The 18972-nt window shown below is 36.9% G+C and overlaps 1 protein-coding gene across 3 annotated transcripts in view; it reads right to left on the reverse strand.

Moving 5' to 3' along the window:
* FNBP1L (formin binding protein 1 like) overlaps positions 1–18972 on the reverse strand; it is an 82782-nt gene that overhangs the window by 13607 nt on the left and 50203 nt on the right. For all 3 annotated transcript variants that reach the window (XM_067538451.1, XM_067538450.1, XM_067538452.1), the window contains exons 3-9: positions 11569–11622; positions 9697–9844; positions 9230–9292; positions 6095–6199; positions 5334–5462; positions 2740–2886; positions 500–703 (exon numbers count right to left, since the gene is read on the reverse strand). In XM_067538451.1, coding sequence (XP_067394552.1) covers positions 500–703; positions 2740–2886; positions 5334–5462; positions 6095–6199; positions 9230–9292; positions 9697–9844; positions 11569–11622 — 850 coding nt within the window. The remainder of the gene's footprint in view (positions 1–499; positions 704–2739; positions 2887–5333; positions 5463–6094; positions 6200–9229; positions 9293–9696; positions 9845–11568; positions 11623–18972) is intronic.

Here is an 18972-nt window from a genome sequence, read left to right on the forward strand (position 1 = left end):
AAAAAGATGTCAAATAAAATGTAATTTAATCTTTGTATGTTCAATTTATTTATTTAAATAGCCAACACGAGCATTAGTGACCCTTTTTGTTGAAGGCATTTTGCACAGGAAGTGTCAATTAAAACCTACATGCACAGAAGTAAGAGAGGAGTAACATCCTTGTTCTAACATTTTTTATCAATACTTTATAACTAATTATTATTTTATCAGTTTAGCCTTAAGATTTCTCTTGGCACCTGCCCATGTGAAACTCAGAAAAATTAGATGTTTTACTATATGACCAATTTTTTTTTTTAAATGAAATTATCATCAGAAACTTTCAAAACCAGCAACAAATAGAATCCATTTAGTACCTCTACATACAAAGTAAAGTAGAAGCCACCTAATTTAATTTTCTTTCGTGATTCACCTTTAAAAGAAGTAATTCCTAATTCCTTTTACCCAAACTACAAACCCTGAGCACATTTTTATTTGGGAATAGTAACGTCACAATTGTTACCTTTGGCTTCTTTCCAAAAAGCCAGAGCTTGCCCTTAGCCTTGCCCACAGTGGTTTTTGAATCGATTTTCATTCCTTCCTGCTTTGGTGTACTGATGGTTCCATCGGAGACAGTCCTGTAAATATGTTGACTGTAATCTTCAAATGGGAAGTCTCCAGGAGGTTCAAACCCAGACTTGAAGGAGTCTATCACTATTTGAGAATCCTGGATATAAGCGACATTAGTGAGTTTTAAAAAAAATCTGCACGTATGAATCCTACGGCACTGGCTCTGCTATAAACACACTCACCCAATACAACAGAGGCAACATGGACTGCACAAAAGATAATTCCAGACATGAATATTCTTTCAGGCAGAATTAAATGAATAATTAAATTTACAAATACAGTCTTCCATTAAAAAAAACCGAGAGTCCTGTAGCACTTTAAAGACTAAAAAATTTAATTTCTGCAGGCATAAGCTTCCATGGGCTTCAATTACTGTTTGTACTATCATCTAGACCAGTAGACCAGTAGTTTTTAACCTGTGGTCTGCAAACTATGCCAAAGATTCCCTAAAGGGTCTGCACCTCCATTCAAAAAATTTTTAGGGGTCCGCAAATGAAAAAAGGTTGATAATCACTGATCTAATCTATTCAGAGGTGTAGTCTGGTGGTTAAACCATGAGCTGGGGAAACAAGAAATCTAAAATTTATAGGATCAACTTTGACGCTGATTCCCTCTGTACTTTGGAGATTTCAATTAATCCCTCTGACTCAAATCTTCCATCTGTAAAATAATATTTAGCTACTGTAATGCACATTAGTCTTAAGTGTTAATATTATAGATTAAACCAAATATTGCATGTGCCTTCATTCCACAATAATAATTCATTTTTATACATCCTATTTCAGACAAATAGGTAAGCTTTCATATAAAACGGTTTACAAAAAATAGTCTCATTACACATGAAAAATACATTCCTAATATAATTCCTTTTATAAAATGTTTATTACGAACATAAGGCACAGTGCTGCTTTCACTGAAGCCAATGATCAAACTCCCATTTCAGCGAGCAGGATCAATCCCATAATACAGTATCTGACATATACATTGTGTGATCATATAATTTAAAGATTGCGTCATAATGCACAGGCAGCCTTAATTCTGGAAGTTTCTAATTTGTGAGTTCTGAACTTTGTAAATATTCTTTGCACTTAGTTCTTTGTAAATTGCTGTCAATCCAGTTCTGAATCAACAAGCATCCAGATCACAAACTCCATCATCATATCTGGTAACCTTACGCAGTCTCAGCAAAGGGGCCAAGAGGAGGACTGGAGTCAAAGATTCTCTCCCCAAGTAAGGGCTGAGGCACACTGAGGGGAAAGTGAAAAGGCTGAAAATATACTTTGAAATACATCAAGAGTTTAAGCTAATATACATCTGTATACTGATTACTTTTTTTGAGCACTGCCTCAGAGAACGTCAATGGAATAAGTTTAGTTAGCTTCGAGTTTCTAACACATCCCCCAACAAAACTACTGGTAATTTCAAGTTTTTTGATGACAGAGCATTATTAATAGCTAAGGAATAATCCCCACCCAGTTATTTGCTTCTAAATAAACAATTCTCAGGGCAGCTAGGCAGCACCAATCACTATCGGGGCAAAAGAGCGTCCTCAGAGCAGCAGCATCCTTCCAAGGGCAGCAGCAGGTCACAAGTTCCACATGAACAGCATATGAATAATACGGTGAGATCAGGAAGTGAAGGTGGTGGGCCAAATAAAAATGATCTGCCATCCCCCTTTTTTTGGTCCTAAAACTAGGGCCCTGTGCAATTGCACCATGTGGATGTTGGTTTCATCTGGGCCTGGCTACCCATCCATAGTATTCAAAATAGAGTGTTAAGATGGAGTGGTCACTTGTGCAAAGCCAACCTGAGTACTAAATACCAGGGATGACGCATTAACAGAGATGATACCAAAGGATGAAAAAGCATGAAAATGTTTGGGAACTGCATGTGCAGACAACTGACATCAAAATGAGAATTTTGTTCAAATCCTGGTCAGAGCTGATTTCTTATTCAGGTAAAATGCTCAAAGAAGATATTAACTTCAAGATTCGGCTCTTAGATTAAAAGATAAGTGGACAATATAAATCTGAAATATTTAGTGCACTTCCCCTTTTCAATAATATGCCATGTGGCTCCCATACTGGTTAACTTACTCATGCACATAAACAAAATGAGCTGAGTTACACTTACTCTGCGTTCATCAACTGATTTTGCTGCAATAATCATTCCTTCTAAACATTTAGAGATTATGGGAATAACTTTGCGCTCAGAATCAGCAAAACCTTTATAACATTCACTAAGCTTGATAGTCCTTCGTTCATCCATTTCTTGAAGATGCTACAAAGAAGAAAAAAGATAAAATGATGGTTTTGTTTACTGATATTCCTTTTTTACCCGGTTCAGTATGCAAATTCAGGAGCCATTTATTAATGAAGTACGGAATTTCATTTCTCTACAAATATGTTCCAATATCTGGACAAACCGGAATACAATTAGATAAAAGTTAATATACTTTAAATAAATTTTGTCATTAACACCTTTTTTTATTAATCAAAAGATGTACAGAACACATTAGTGTAATCATGGAGACTGAATACTCTTTATTAAAGACAATATTTGGAAAGACCAGGCTTCCTAGTATTACAGTCTGCTCCTCCTCTACCGCTTTAATCACACAGACACTTCCTTTCATTAAAAGAAATTTCAGATAAAATTTGGAAAATTAGCTGATTTTTCCATCCTCTAGTCTCCCCCACCCCACATATAATTCTTTCTATTCTTAGCTGACAAAAATTTGAGCCTTTTTTTTTTTTTTTTTTTTGGAGAGTCTCATTTTTGTTTTGAACTTTCCTTTCACTTGACACACATTGCCAATAGAACAGCCATTTTTAACAGCAATGGGAAAGGATATGAATATCGTGTACAAATGGGACACAATTCTAATATCACATTTAAAACATAAACCCTCTCCCTTGAGATGTGTGCTGGAAAATAAGAAAAAATTCATATTACATAAGCTGTGTAATGAAAGCCAACTGGAACCATTTCTTATCCAAGTATCTCACTGGATATTGGCTAGTCCCACATTTAAAACAGAAAAAGTACCATTAAGTTAAAAATCCTGAGTCCCTTGAGCAAATTAAAAAAAAAAATCAATAATCTGTTATTTATATAATATTGCATATCCAAAGCTCATCCCACTCTTGCAATAAAAAAGGCACTCTAAAATCTATGTAAAACTCAGCCTATTAGTTATAACAATGGCATCGGAGGTAGGCTTTAGTCTTTGCTAAAACTACCCTAACAGAAGCAGATGTCTCGAGCTGCATCTCATGTGATCTCCCTGAGACAAAATACCAGCTAAGTCATATAAAGAAGCAGATATTCACTTGTAAAAGTTACTCAACACTTGCAAAGAAACAAAAGAAGTGATAAGAAAAAGCCTTATAAAGCAGTGGTTTTCAACTGGGGTTCACGAACCTCTGGGGGGTCCACAGACTATGTCTAAGGGGTCCACGAAAGGTTATTGTTACCACAGAACAGTGGTTTTCAACCTGTGGTCTGCAAACCTAAGATTTCCAAAGGGGTCTGACAACTAGATTCAAAAATTTTTAGGACTCTGCAAGTGAAAAAAGGTTGAAAACCACTGTTATAAAACAGAACTAGGTCATTGGGATCATATTTGCTAAGGACTTCAGGAAACAAGAGTAATTTCTCATAATAAAAAATGTATTTCAATCCTGGAGAAATGTAATAAACCAAGTCTCTGATCAAAAGAGAAAACAAAAATTATAGAAAATATTCCTCTTGGGTCTTTGTTTAATACACGGATTTCTGCAATCAGGTACACACTACAATTCCTTCCTTGGTCTTCTACTGACAAGTCCACTGTAAGTAGCATTCTTTACCTGATAAAAAACTAAGTTTTTAACAAGAAAGAAAAATTTCCTCTCTTGAATCCTGAAGCGTCAAATAAATAATTATTTTAAACATGCTTTGGTGTTCTTCCACACTCCGCCCCCCAAGCTCCTAGAAAATCTCAAATATTCTCAGGTTACTGCATTTTTAAATTAATTCACTTTTTCTCTCTTTCCTCTAACTTTGATTCTCAGTAGTGGCCTGTGAAGTTCCCAGTGTTATCCCAAATGCTGCAACAGACTTTAAAACCTCTGAGAGATTTCCCAATTGTTGGCATTCATGGTTCAGTCCTGCCCTATGGCCTTAAAAGAAACATTTCTTTTTTCTTAACTCTGTTACAGAAATTAGCTTGGGCAATTTTCTCTTTCAGGTATAAAGTCTTTACCTACTTTACCAGGACTTTGCGGATTACTGTTGCCTGAGTCAGCCTGCACTGCCATGAGCCCCAGCCCTCTCCCCTATTCGTAGATATAATTGAGGTGCAATGTCCACCAGAGGCCACGGGACATGGCTTTCGTCAAAGAGCTGAGGGCCTGGCCTTACTAGAATGATTCTTTTAAGCATTTGCTCAGTCAGCTATCTTTATTCCCCTTTTATAATATGTTCTTAGCATTCTTTAAGGAAATAAAAGACAACTCTCTCTTAATAACAATATTCAGAGAAACTACAACAGTATTTTAATTACATTTCTAAATCTAATTGCTATAAACAATAAATGTAACCTAATAAAAACCTAGAGAGATATGCTTTATACAAGCTTAGGTGATTGAAGTGATCTACCAAGATGGTTTCTTTCTTTAAGTTTTAGATTTTGAAATCCTCTCCCCCTCAAAAAATAAATTAATTTTTATTAAATATTGTTTTACCTTGTAAATCTGAGGAATGACAATGTAGTAATGTTTGTGTTGCTCTCCATTAAAGTTCTGGAGTTGTGCAGCATATTCATTTTTGTTTTCATCTGCCATGTGTGTACGCAGGTTTAATTGTTGCTTAGCCTAATGGGAAGTCACATCAGTACAAACATGCCTTATTTGTATTCTTTCAAAAGAAATATAACATTACTTTAACCAGCTTTCCCACCAATTACATAAAAACATTAGTCACAATAGTTATGGAGGCTCAAATGTTTCTCCCTATAATTAACAAAAACAGAAGGAATGTGAAGTGAGTGCCATTAAATTTGTAATGTCAATCTACAGGTCATATTTAGGAACTGCCATTGAAACTTCCTCTTCAGCCATTGAACTAGAGGCAGTTCAGAAGGACAATATAATAGAAACCATTAAACTAGACTCTAAGCATATCACACTACAAACTACATCAGACAGAATAGCCCCATCTACAGCTGGCTTAAACATTACCTTTCATTGGCTCTCTGATCATCCTTTGAACAACAAAAAGATTAAAAATGTCATTATGCTGACACACTGCCTCCCTGCCCACTGTACATTAATTTTTAAAAGAAACTGTACTGTAACTTTGATATTGCCTATAATATGTAAATAAAAAAAATAAATATACCTATTATGCTGTTCAAATATTGCTACAAAAATAAAGCCATCAAAAATCAACATTTTCCAATAATAGTAACAAGAAGAAAAAGAGGAAGAAATGTCAGGGGTCTTACCTTCTCAACATCAGCCTTGGTTGCATTGGTGTCATTGTCCAGTCTTTCGTAGCTTTGCTGTGCCTTTTCTGCCTCTCTGCACTCTCTCTCAAATTTCTTTTTGCTCTATAAAAATCATGAAGACCACATTGCACCGATAAACCAACAGATAAGTTTTATTTTTACAGCAGCTTCAAAACCTAGATATCTGAGCTTCCATTTAAAGCTTCCATTCAGCATGGCTAGGAACCTTTACTCGGAAACTCAAAGCACTGCTGTCTTGCTGGGCCTGCAGCCAAACTACCCTTTTTCCAGAAGTTTTAACTTACTCCATTTACCTGGATGGGGTGCCAGCACAGAAAGAGTCCAAGTAAGTTTTCAAATTATTATACAAGCAACCAAAATACAAACACCTAATTACAGACACAAATTTAATTATAAAGATCATCAGGGTCCAGATTTTAGCTAAGATTCAGATGACCTATTTGGGGAGGGTTGGTGAAGAAAATCCAAATCTGAACCCAGATTTATGCAAAATTTTAAAATTAATTTCTTTAACCAATTTAAAATTTAACATCCCCATTCTAGTGAGGGTATCACATAGGCTAGGTCTACATTATGAAATTTTGCCACTTCTAAACACTTTTGTCAACAATGGTGTTAGTTGACATGATACTGAGCATGGTTTAGCAGTGAGCATAGACCAGAATGAACAGTGGTCAGCAATGTCTCAGCTAACCAAAATTAAAACCTCTGACACAATGCTGAACATTGTTTGTCCTGATCTACGCAGACCACACAAACCCATACTTGGCATCATGTCAGCTAACATTACTGATGACAAAGCTGTCAGATATGGTAAGATTTTGCAGCATAGATCAGGCCTTGGGAGGTTTGTTGTGAGACTCTGTAGCCAAAGACTATTAATCTTCATGTATTTTGAGAGCATCTCATAGAGAAGTGCACCATCGTTATTGCCAACCTTTTGAGACTGCAATTCTCAACACATTTACTATAAAGTGATCTCTGGTGACACCTGATGGCTCTATTTTATGCCTCCTTATTAAACATTCTGGGTGAGAAAAGGCTTTTGCACATCATGTTTACCCAGGCCCTATTAATTCCTTATTTTTAAGCAGGAATTAGATGGGACTTGAAACAATACATTAAGGAGGATACTTAACTTACACACCCATAAATGATGAAGGCATACGGGCACATGAAGTATTAGCATCTGCCCTGAATCGTGTTTTTCAGGACTGGTAATGTTGTTTTTCCATCACAAATCTATACTGACTGGAATATATTCCTATGCACATACTGAGCATTCCTCAGTGTCAGTCTCCTTGATTTCTAAAATGGATGACTGACTCCAGAAAAATCACCAAGATTCTTCCTGCACAGTGATATGTAATTCTAATTTATTCTGACACTCAGTGTAAGGAAGTTCATGTTTGTAATACTGAAGTTTTAACAGTGAACTGGAAAGCTAAAAATTAAAAGTGAGAAAGCCTAGATCTGTGTTTCCAATTAACCAGGCATGGGTCATTCAGCACATAAATAAGTGTTAACTAACCATCTCCGGTGAACTGAGCAGTGCCCAGGGGTTTTCACATGGGGGGTGGAGAGGAGGAAAAGGAAGAAGGTGGCCAGTTAAAAATTTATTTCTGCACTACACGTCCCTCAGTCTGGTAAACAGGGACCACTCAGCACAGAAATTTGGGATTAACTCAATTTTCACTTTTGCTCCGCAGTTAGTTCACCTTGAAATGATTTAATTATTTCCCTTCTCTCTTCTTTCCTTCGGTTTGGCACTGGTTCGATGGAAATGTTTCGGAAGTACAAATGTTTTTGTAATCTCCTTCCTGATTAGGACTTTCCTTTCCAAAAATCTAACAACAATAGTCGAGAGTTCTAAAAAAATACGTTGAACCTTTTGGAACAATCTTCAGGAATTAACTGTTGCTCTCTCGACACTTTACAAAAGAAGTATTTTGAAATCCTGTTGCTTATCCTCTCTTCTTCATGTAAAGCATGTGTCTTCACAAATTTCTTTCATTCTCCTGATACTGCTTTCCAAAATATGCATCTTCCATCTCTCTACCACTGTTGCAGGATATCTGGCCAAAGATGCAATACATTCTAAAGATGGTGTATTGGCACAGAGGGGAATCCGTCTTTATCACTTCAAAAGTATCACTGACTCATGGAAGTAGTTTATGTTCTGCCTCCTTTTAAACTGGGGCTTTCAAAGAATGGTGGCTGATCACCAACTCTGAAGTACTTTGTCTGTATTCCTCTGTTAAACTGAGTTCATACTGGCTGAAAGTGTAATAAATACAAAATAACTTGACAGTTTATAGTGGCATTCTTGAATAAACCTTTTGTTACAAGCCATCTTGAACAAGTCCAATGCTGATGACAGCAGTGCTTAATTTGTAATGAAAGGTACCAGGGCTCAAGCAATAGTTTTACAACTTATAACTGATGCAGCAAGCTCAGAGGTGCCAGAGTAAATGAACTGCCAAACCTAGAGGTGCCAGGGCAAATTAATCACTGGATGACAGACTTAAAACTTTGACTTCTTAAATGATGCATAAGTAAATGCTACATACCTTAAAATCTTTAAACATAATTTGAGGCTAATTAGTAAGAACAGAAACTTAGAACATCTACTATAATTACTAAGGAGGCAGCAGAAAATCTGTATAAATGTGAAAAAATGGAGCATAACTAGTGAAACTGCCACCCAAAAGAATCTATTTCATGGATAAATTGTAGGTGGTTACAAATGAGAGCCGGCTAGGAGAAAAGGAACTGACTGATAGCTGAAGGCTTACTCCTATGCCCTGGAGGTATCTGCTAGTGAGTGTTGTTTTCAAGAAAATTCTAATATATCTGAAAGCTACTTCCCTATGTCACATAAACCCCAACAGCATAACTCCTACAGAGAACAACAATTTACAAAGAAATTAGTTATGTAATGAACTACAAGCACATTGTATTCAGTCTTGGCTACTGAACAATAAATCTAATGTGATCACTCAGTGATACAGCTAAACACTAAACTCCAACAGATCAAAAACACAAAAGCAAACATAATGGCAGCAGCTGTCTGTGGAACAGTACGCTATTAATATTAACAGAAAAACTCACATTATCCATCTGTTTCCAGCACATGTCAAGATACTGCTGAGCTTTTCGCCCCTCTTGAAGATGCTGTAAGGTCACAAATAAGACGTTTTCACAAATCTTAGATAATGTTAACATTACTGGGTTTTGTTCTAGTTTACATACAGTATGCTATATCAATTGCTTACTAATTTATCAAGATACTCTATTGGAGATATCACTATCCATGCAAGAGTAGCACTACAGACCAAGGTTACCTTGGTACTCAAAAGTTATTAATGGGCACTACTCTATATTTGTATTTTGAACATTGTAGCAAGTAAATATGTATTAAAGAGAGCTACTCTGATGTTATATTAAGTTGCACAAAAAATTATCATTGAAACAATTGTTACATATTGTTACTACTGATGGGGCAAATAAGTATACAGATTCTTTCAATGAAAATAGCTATTTTATACACTATTGTTGCATAAGAATACAGGAATTACCATTTTTCTTTCTGTTTTTAGATCATGTGAATATCTCATTAGTTCTCCATACACTCTATGTCCCATTTCTTCTGCTACTACTTCTCGTTGTCCTGCATAGTCATTTAACTCATTAAGGATGTTAAAAAAGGCTAGACATGATGTAAACCTGACAAAACACACATTAAAAACACAAGGTGAAATTGATTTTTACTTTCACTAAGGATTTCTTTACTTAGCCATTAAGAGAACACAGAGTGCATTAAAATTAGATACACTGTAAAATAAGCCTTAGACTAATGTTGAACTACAGTGAAAATGCATAGTAGGGAAAGCCTACATGGGGCCTAAGATGTACCACGTTCTAATGATCTTCATACACAGTTATAAGAACATGGATTTTGGGGAGTGGAAAAGAAAGAATAAGAATACTACCTGGAAGGCCCTGCAGTATAGTGGTATCTCCTAAGCTGCCAACTGAGAGGCCTGAGCTTGGGAACGGACTTATGTCCCTAGGCTCGAAGACTGAACTTGTTGCAGAGATGATGTGCTTGGTCTTGAGGGTGGAACATGCCAATCATACCACTCATATGCATCCCGATGGATGATCTACAGAACAAGTTTGCTATCAGCTCTGGAGACAGCTGCCTGTTTGCCTGCCCACCTCTTGGCTGGAGGTAAGGTGCCACTATGGCAGGCACTAAAAAGGGGGAGGAGGAGGGGCAAAAATAAGGGTAGAAAGTGTGTGCGGAAGGGAGGAAAGAAACAAAAACAGTCACCATATTAAAATATGCATCTCGCTTTAATTATGGAATACTGCCATCTTCTTAAAGCTGGCAGGTCCTGAATTCCATTGTAGAGTTGGAAATCCTGACTCCTGCAGTCCAGATTTCTTTGAGGTGGGTTAAATAGAGCTCGAGGTGTTTCTGGTGGGGTTCCCCCAGGCATTTCTACATAGCATTCCCTGGCTGCAATTCAATGTGAAATTCATCCCACATGCTACTTTTAGGCTTTCATCATTCTTTCATTCATAGACCAACTATTTATACTTTAAAAATTAGTACTGTGTTTTAATCAGACATCAAAGACTCATCAATGACAATGACGCTCCCCTGAGGCTATATCTATGCGGTAGCTGGGAGTGACTGTAGGCGTATACCTGCTAGCTCTGCTGGAGCTAGTGTGCTAAAAATGTCAGCGTTGCTTCGATGGCATGGATGGTGTGGCTCAGGCTAGCCACCAGAGGACAACCCCATCAGAGGTCTTAGGCAGCTAGCCCAAGCTGACAGCTGTGTCACCACAGCCACGTGGCTATTTTTAGCATGCTAGCTCAAATGTGTACATCTGCCTGAACTGGTAATCACACCTCCCAACTGCAGTGTAGATGTCCTCTTACTCCCTTGGCAATGAAGATGCTTAACATGCAGCGCTACCAATTAAGTATGCACTCAAAACCCAAGTCTGCAGAGCAACACTGGTAGCACTTTACCAGGATTCTCAAATGGTTAATAAAAGTTGTAAGAAAAAGAAACACACATCAATTTCCAATTCTATAAAAGTGATGTAGATATTGCACTAAAGTTTCACTTTCAAATTCTTATGCTAAATGAAGTTTAATTTGGAAAGCTGCTAATACAAATGACCACATTAATAACACTTACAACTTTAAGACACAAGTGGTGGGAACACTGAAGTGCTGTATTTAATGTTTAAACATTATAATAGAACAACAAGAACCCAAACAGAAGAGGTTCTGATTTCATTCATTTACTAAACTTATCCATCAAAAATATTTACACAGGAAAAGTTCCATTAAAGATAATAAAGATTACACAATGTACAGTGGTATTTTCTACTTATATGTATGTAAAACTTTAGATATATAGATTTTACCTGGGCTCTTCATCTTTGGATGAACGTTTAGGACAGTACTTCTTAACCAGATTTCTGTTAAAGGAGAAAAATACATATAGTGTATTATAAAAGCATTTTTCTAATTGCAGTTTCAAGAAAATTGTAAACATAGCTGACAAAAAATAGGCCCCAGTGCTGCAACGGATCTTCATGGGCAGAGCCTTACACCAGTGAAGGTCTCTTTGCAGGACTGGGGCCACACACTGTAAACCATTTGAACCAAGAATCTGATATGATTTAACAGGACAAAGGCATTCTGGTGTAAAGGCCAATGGAATGATATAGAACGGTATTTTAAGGCACCTGTTGCCATGGTAACTAAATCAGCTCAGTTATTTGCATCCAACTTAAAAGGATCACAAACAGCAGGGTTTATATCACATTTATAGTCACTTTGGGTATCACATTTATGACTATTCGCAGAAAAACACAGTGACCTGGCTTTGGCTTTCAGCAGACATTCAGAAGAGTTATTTTAACCACTACAGCCATTGTTTTGAAAATGAGCACATATTTGAAGTGCAAAATGCAGAATCTTTTTTTAAATGGAGGCAATATCTTAGACGTAAAAACTGCATCAGCATCCAAGGAAATATCAACATTTTAAAAGCTAAGAAAAAACTCTTAATAAAAAAAAAAAAGACCGGGTCCCTTGACATGCTCTATGTAGCTTGTGGACAGATTGCTGTACCTGTGAGAAGCATCATTTACTTTAATGAGTGGACATAGCCCTGCACCTGTGTGCTATATAATACAGAAATGCAGTGTTGATCAACACATTTACTGCACTAAGTCCCCTAGTCAAACACTGATAACACAGAGATGCATTGGTACAGAAATAACTGCAGGATTAATGCCTTCATTTTGAAATGCATTAGAAGAACATTATAAAGAATCTTGTGACATGCCAATGCAACTAAATGTGCCCACAATCTTACAAAAGGAAAAGAAAAAAAGAGAGAAAATGCTTGAGAGTCAATTTCCAAATACAATCTTTCTCCAAGGCATATATTCCCCATCCCACCCCGCCCGACTGTACAGATTTACTATCCCAAAACGTTAAGATTTATTGCCACAGGCAACTCAACATTTCTAAATGCTAGAAAGGCACCTGTAGTACACCATCGGAGTCCTTCCTTTAAAAACAAAACAAAAACAACAACAACAAAATCTATTAATTCTCCCCTCCTATTTTTTGATTATCTTTTTTATTCTAGCAGCCTTCAAATTTCTCTGACTTCATATAAACCACAAAAGTTGCAATTATAGCTCCATTACTGATCTTCCTGCTCTGTCTGGAAGGAATGTTGTATCTTTTTCAGCAAATACAGAACAATTTTCTGTATCAAAGTGAAATAAATAAACCATAAAAAAAGTTAACAAAACACAACAGTATCTGGCACTTCTTTGGCTATTTGCACATCTTGAAATCTAATATTTCTACATTTAACAGTACTTGATTTTCCAGAAATTCCAATTGTGTATCATATAATCAGATTCTACCACGTTTTTATGTAAGCTGTTATTCTCTTCAGTTTTTGCTTGAATTTACTGAAGATTTTCTGCTAATTAATTTAAGAGTCTCTTACTTCAGCAAGTCTAGTGTCCAGTGTGGTCATGTTAGCAGAAAACTCTTCTAACTTCCCTTCCATAGTAGTCATGGATTTTTGCAGAGCATTAGTTCTTGTCAGTATTTATTAAAGCCCTTCATAATAGAATTGGTATCACCCAACTTGAGTCTTCTACAGCCAACAAGAGGAGACAGCGAATGTAATTTGAAGAGGTTTCAGGTTTATTTACAGGCATTTTGAAAATATATGAATTTCTTCCCCAGATATTTCTGTAAAATACTATGTATACTGACTGCACTTTCTTCACCATGAAATCCATTTAGTAGCTGCAATGAGAAAGGCAGGTCACAGAGCTAAACTGCTCTGTGTTCTCCATCTTAGGCTGCTAACATCATTCCCACTAGTGCATATTTCATTTGCACAGATTCTTATCCACTGAAACAACACACTATATTTACAATCCAAACAATAAAACACACTACAAAGTAGTATATTATTTACATATTGCTTTAGTATAGCATTTGCCCAAGCTTCTCTTTGTTCACAGTTTTAGGATTTAAAAGTACAGTTACACTAAAAGGGTGACTGCAAGAACAGCACTCACTTGCTCTGCTTTGTAACTCAAAAGCCATACCGTACTTATTTTACTCAAACTCGCACCCTTCACATTTTCCATTGTGACAAAGCACCAAAATGTGGAACATCTGTGTTTTGTTACAAAATAATTATCACATAGGATGGTTTTTGAGCCACAAAAAAGTGTTTATGGATGTTTTCTCACTGTGAATTAAATAAGCCAGTTATTCAAAGAGAAAAATGGGTGGCGGGGAAGAAATTCCATCATGTGCAAATATAAGAAACTGTCCCCAACAGGTCAGTATTAAGGTTTAATTTCTGAATCATGTGATTCCCAGCACAGACCCCTACCACTTTAGCTAAAAAGTGTTATTCTCTATTTGGACCAGGCCCCTTGAGGAAATTGTGACACCTCAGCAAATTGCTGTGTAACCCAGTGGCAAGCAGCAATAGAATGCTGGAGATCAGGATTTTTGCATTCCATTCCTGCCTCTGTGAAGGAAGTGTACCTAGTATTTAGAAAAGTAGTTATAAGTACCCAGGTTTGCAACATTCTACAAAAGAGGCAGTGAGACAAAGTTGGTAAAACTTGGGCATGTCATACTAGAGACCTAGGTTCTAGTTCCAGTTTTGCCAGAACTGACCTTGCGCAGCCTCTCTGAACTTACGTGAAACTGGGGGGAATGATACTTACCTCTGAATGGAAGGGCAATGAAGCAATGTTCAATGGTGAAGTGCACAAAAATATAAGCAGCAGCATGTGGAAGAGGTGATCTGAAACCCACAGTTCCTTGGCTCACAGTTTAGTTCATATTCCCCTAAGCCAAAGGGCATTTGGTGGAGAAGCTTACTTCCCTTCCCTCTTGTCATGTACATGGAATGCTGCCTGGCTTGGCAATGCCCAGCAGCCCACAGGAACTCTGTGGCAGAGGCAGGCATAGAATTCATTTTCCAAAAAGGCACTCAGCTATCTTAATCATGAGATCGTCCTTTCTCTTCCTGCAGTTCCCTGCCCCATTTAATGCACACCTTCCAACCTCCACAACAAATAAGGCAGTGGTCGTGCAGACAACCACTTCATTCACTACGCAACCCTGATTCATATCCAGAGCACTACTTGAGCTACCACAGTAACTGACATCCATAGTAGGTGGCATCCACTAGGTCAGCTAACCACCCAGGAAGATATTTTTCCAGGGGGTTTCACAGCTATTTACTGACAGCAGAGGAATGTTGGACGCAAGATTCATGAGACTCAATTTGACGTTCTGGAGGGAGTGTGTTTAGTAGCTACAGCACTTTCCACTTTTGTTCTCCCGGCTTCAGTCTTAGTCCTATATCCACCCCACAGCGCTGGGATGGATCAGGTTCAGTTGCTCTGTGGGATGGTACATGAACACTCTATTTGACACAATGAAATCGTGTGGGGATAGAGCACATTCAACGCAGGCAGAATCTTCAGAGCATTTTGCTGCCAAACTAACAAACCTCTATGGAGCAGGTGTGAATTTCGATTTTTTTCAGAGGCTTATAGCACAACCAAACGTTAGCAGATTTTCACATGAATGGCAAAAGGCACATGCCTAACACTAGGATAAGCCTTCTGCCCAATGGAGGTGCTACAGTTTATTAACGAAATGGTTTAAGAATTTCCTAACATAGATGAAACAAAGTATTTTTCATAATGTCATTGTTAGAAATGGCAGAAACGTTCCCACTGAAACTTTCAAAAAAAAATTCAGCCCAAGACAGACATCAGGCATGATTTCAGCCTGAATGACTGAAGTTTGACAAAGTTATAAGCAACTTATAATGGCAACTTTAACTATAACTATAGGCATCAATCACTACCAGCGCCACCTACAATAAAATAATAAAGTAACCTAAAATACCATTTTTACAGCCACTTTTCCAACTTCCAATTTAGTACATTTCTGCTTATCATGCTATCCTCTTCAAAAGACTGAGCTCATAGAAATATAGCACCTAATATTAGCTGAAGGGGGAGCTCATTTTTCCATCCAAAACTTCTGAAAATTTGTAACATAAGAGACTATATAATCAACATCAATAAAATACAGAGCTAAACAGTAATCTGCCTATGATGCTCAGAATTATTTCACAAATTCAACTTTTATTATCCTGAATCTTTTTATAAATATTACTTCAGAGGGCAATACTGTGATTCCCCAGGTGTAGATAAGAATTTCCGTCCACTATCATGGAGTCCATTGTCTGTGTGCAAATTATCCTTGACGTGCTGGTAGAGACTAAAAGCAGACAAATCTCCATATATATGGAGAAGTTTGTGTTTTTTCTGATATCAAAAAAGAAAAAAATCTCTTCCTTGGCACCCAAAAATCATTTTCCTATGTTGCATTTTCTGGTGTTATTTTATATTCCTGCCTTGCACTCTTTAGAGGCTTACGTTATAAACAGGGAACTCCTAAAATACAGCTCATTATTATTCAGAAGGTGAAATCCATAACAAGCATAACAATGCTGTAACTAGGCAACTGTACAAGAGCCTTTTCAAGAGAAGATTTTCTGGCATGTTACAGATAAGAAAGGAAAACCACTTAATATAAAACATATAGTTTAGAATGGCAGTGGGAGAGGGTCAAGATTACTGAGGATTTAGTAGCATGCTGATTTCTGTTCTAGTTTTATTTTTCCAGTGTGATGCTGTTTTTAATAATCATTTCTAGGAAGACAGAAATACCTTACAACAACCTTCCCTCCTAAACAAAAACAACATATACTGTAGCAAGACTCCATTTAAACCAAATTAGCCAGCAGTTGATCCTGACTGCATTTGGACTCACATGAATTTATAGATTTGATGCATCAAATTTTGTCAGATTTTCTAAGGACTGAGCAAACAGTAAATAGCTTAGGCTTCAATAAGTGCAAAAGATAATAAGCACAGAAAGACAGCTCATGAGTGCAAGAGTCAGAGGCAAAACTGAAGTCATGCAGGGAACGATGAAAGGAACTACAAAAGGCTATTTCTAAGATGAGAACACCAAGGCTTGGAAAACAAAGAGAAAATGAACTGATGCCCTGGAAAATAACTCACAGGTGAGAAGGGTTTCTGAAGACATGAAGAATAGAAGCTCAAGCAGCATTCCAGAAAGTATTTGCTGACAGAAAAGAGAGAAATGTTTGACATTTGTACCTAAACTTGAGCTTAGTTCTTGGAATCTAAATATATTGGTCTGTCCAGATGATGGGGCCAAACCAAAAAAAAAAAAAAAAAAATCTAAAAAACCCAATCTGTTAGAGTTGAACCAAAACTGATTTTTTCAAAACTATTTGCTGAATTTGGAGAGGAAAAAATTGTTTCAAATCAACCAAACCATTTTGGGTCAAACACAAACTTTTTTGCAGTTTTTGGTTTCAATGTGGTAGTTTTCAGATGTTTTCACCTTCTTTTTTTTTTTTAATTGGCCAAATTTCAAAGTGGAACACCATTTCAAAATGAAAAGTTGAAATAAAACATTTCAAAATGATCAAAATGAAATGTTTTGACATTTTTTAAATTAAAAAAATAATTCAAAGTTATTTGTTGAATTCTAGCTAAATTGTAAATAGATGTAAAGATCTGAAAAATGCATTATTTAGCAAAAATACTATTTCCAAAAAAAATAAAATAAAATAAAATAAAATCACCCAACTCTATGCAGGAGCAGAAACTGGCACTTATGCCCCAATCAGCAAGGCATGGACGTAGGGATTTGCCCACATGGCGCTCACTGTAGGCTTGGGTGTCAAAGTGAGGCTGAAGAGTAAGAACCTAGACTATGAAACGTTTTATTCTCTCAGGTTCTTAATGTCAACTCGGATTAATCTTTTCTTTCACCCCCAAAACACGAGGTTTGAATCTTTAAAGGTCACAAGTTTTATGAAACGAGTTTATGATGGGCAGTTTGTTTAGCATTATAATTATCTTCTGCAATCCCCATGAAACATTGGAAAGTAATGAGTGTCTATTTTAGCAGAGCATATTATTAGGATCTCTTTTATTTACAGTATAAAGATAACTCAGTCATTGTGAGGCTAGAAAATGAGAGACTGGATGGCTCAGAAAGCTGACAATGGAATACGAATCCTTTCACCATTAGGTCATCAGTTTAGATTCCACCCATGTTAATAGTGATTGAAAGTCATTGCCGTAGCTGGCCTATGTGAAATGTGTTATGCTAGGCTTGGCAGAATTTGATTTTTTAAAAAATAATTTTCATGGATAATATCAATGTTTATTTTTAAGCATCTTTTCACCCAACTTTTATCTATTTACATTTTTGCATGTTATGGAAGGGTCACTTAATGGGGGGTTGAGGGTCAGACAATTATTTAAATATAGTATAAGTTGATATTCAAAATGTTCAAGCTTTATAACACTTAAAACACAAACTGTCAACATCACATCAAAATATATCAAATAAATATTCATAAACCAAACTCTAATAAGTTTTCCAGCAGCATTTTTCTTAATTTGCCTATTTGTAAATTTCAATCATCAATGGAAATATTTTTTCATCAGTTTGTGTGTGTACTGTTAAATCGACATTTACTGACAAAATCCTATCCTTCCAAGTCTAGTTACCGCCTCTTACCCCGTGGACGCTCGTCCACACTGTACATACAGGCACCTCTTAACATTAATAAAGGGATTCAGCAGAGATTGTTAGGATTACAAAGGGAACAGAAACTGAACTAATCCTAACAGAGGCCTTTTTGGAAGAGGATTTACGCACATCAGCAGGATGGAGTGGAGAATCTGATCTGCCACTACCTTCTGTGCCCAAGTCTGTAGATGAAAGATCGGTTAACTGTTGTTCTTGAAGAAGTGTTACTCATGTCCATTCTGAATTAGGTGTAAGTGCACCGCATGTACTGGTGCAGGAAATTTTTCCCCTAGTGGTACCTTTAGGGCCGGCTCTAGCATCCTCTGCAGTGACGTGCGTATGTGCCCATATTTAGGGCACTACTGGCTCCTCCCCACACACACACAGTTCCTTCTTGCCGGAACTCCGACAGAGGGAAAGGGTTGTGGAACGGACATAAGCAATGCATCTTGAAGAACAGCAGTTATGAGGTAAGTAACCGTTCTTTCTTCGAGTGCTTGCTCATCTTCATTCTGAATTAGGTGACTTACCAACAGTGCCTCCGGAGGTGGGCAGAAGTTCATGGATGTGAAGACTGTAACACCGCTCTGCCAAACCCAGTATCC

Source organism: Emydura macquarii, unplaced genomic scaffold (genome assembly GCF_026122565.2).
Source record: "Emydura macquarii macquarii isolate MOO-44397 ecotype Brisbane River unplaced genomic scaffold, CSIRO-AGI_Emac_v2 contig_480, whole genome shotgun sequence".
In the NCBI taxonomy this organism is placed as follows: Eukaryota; Metazoa; Chordata; order Testudines; family Chelidae; genus Emydura; species Emydura macquarii.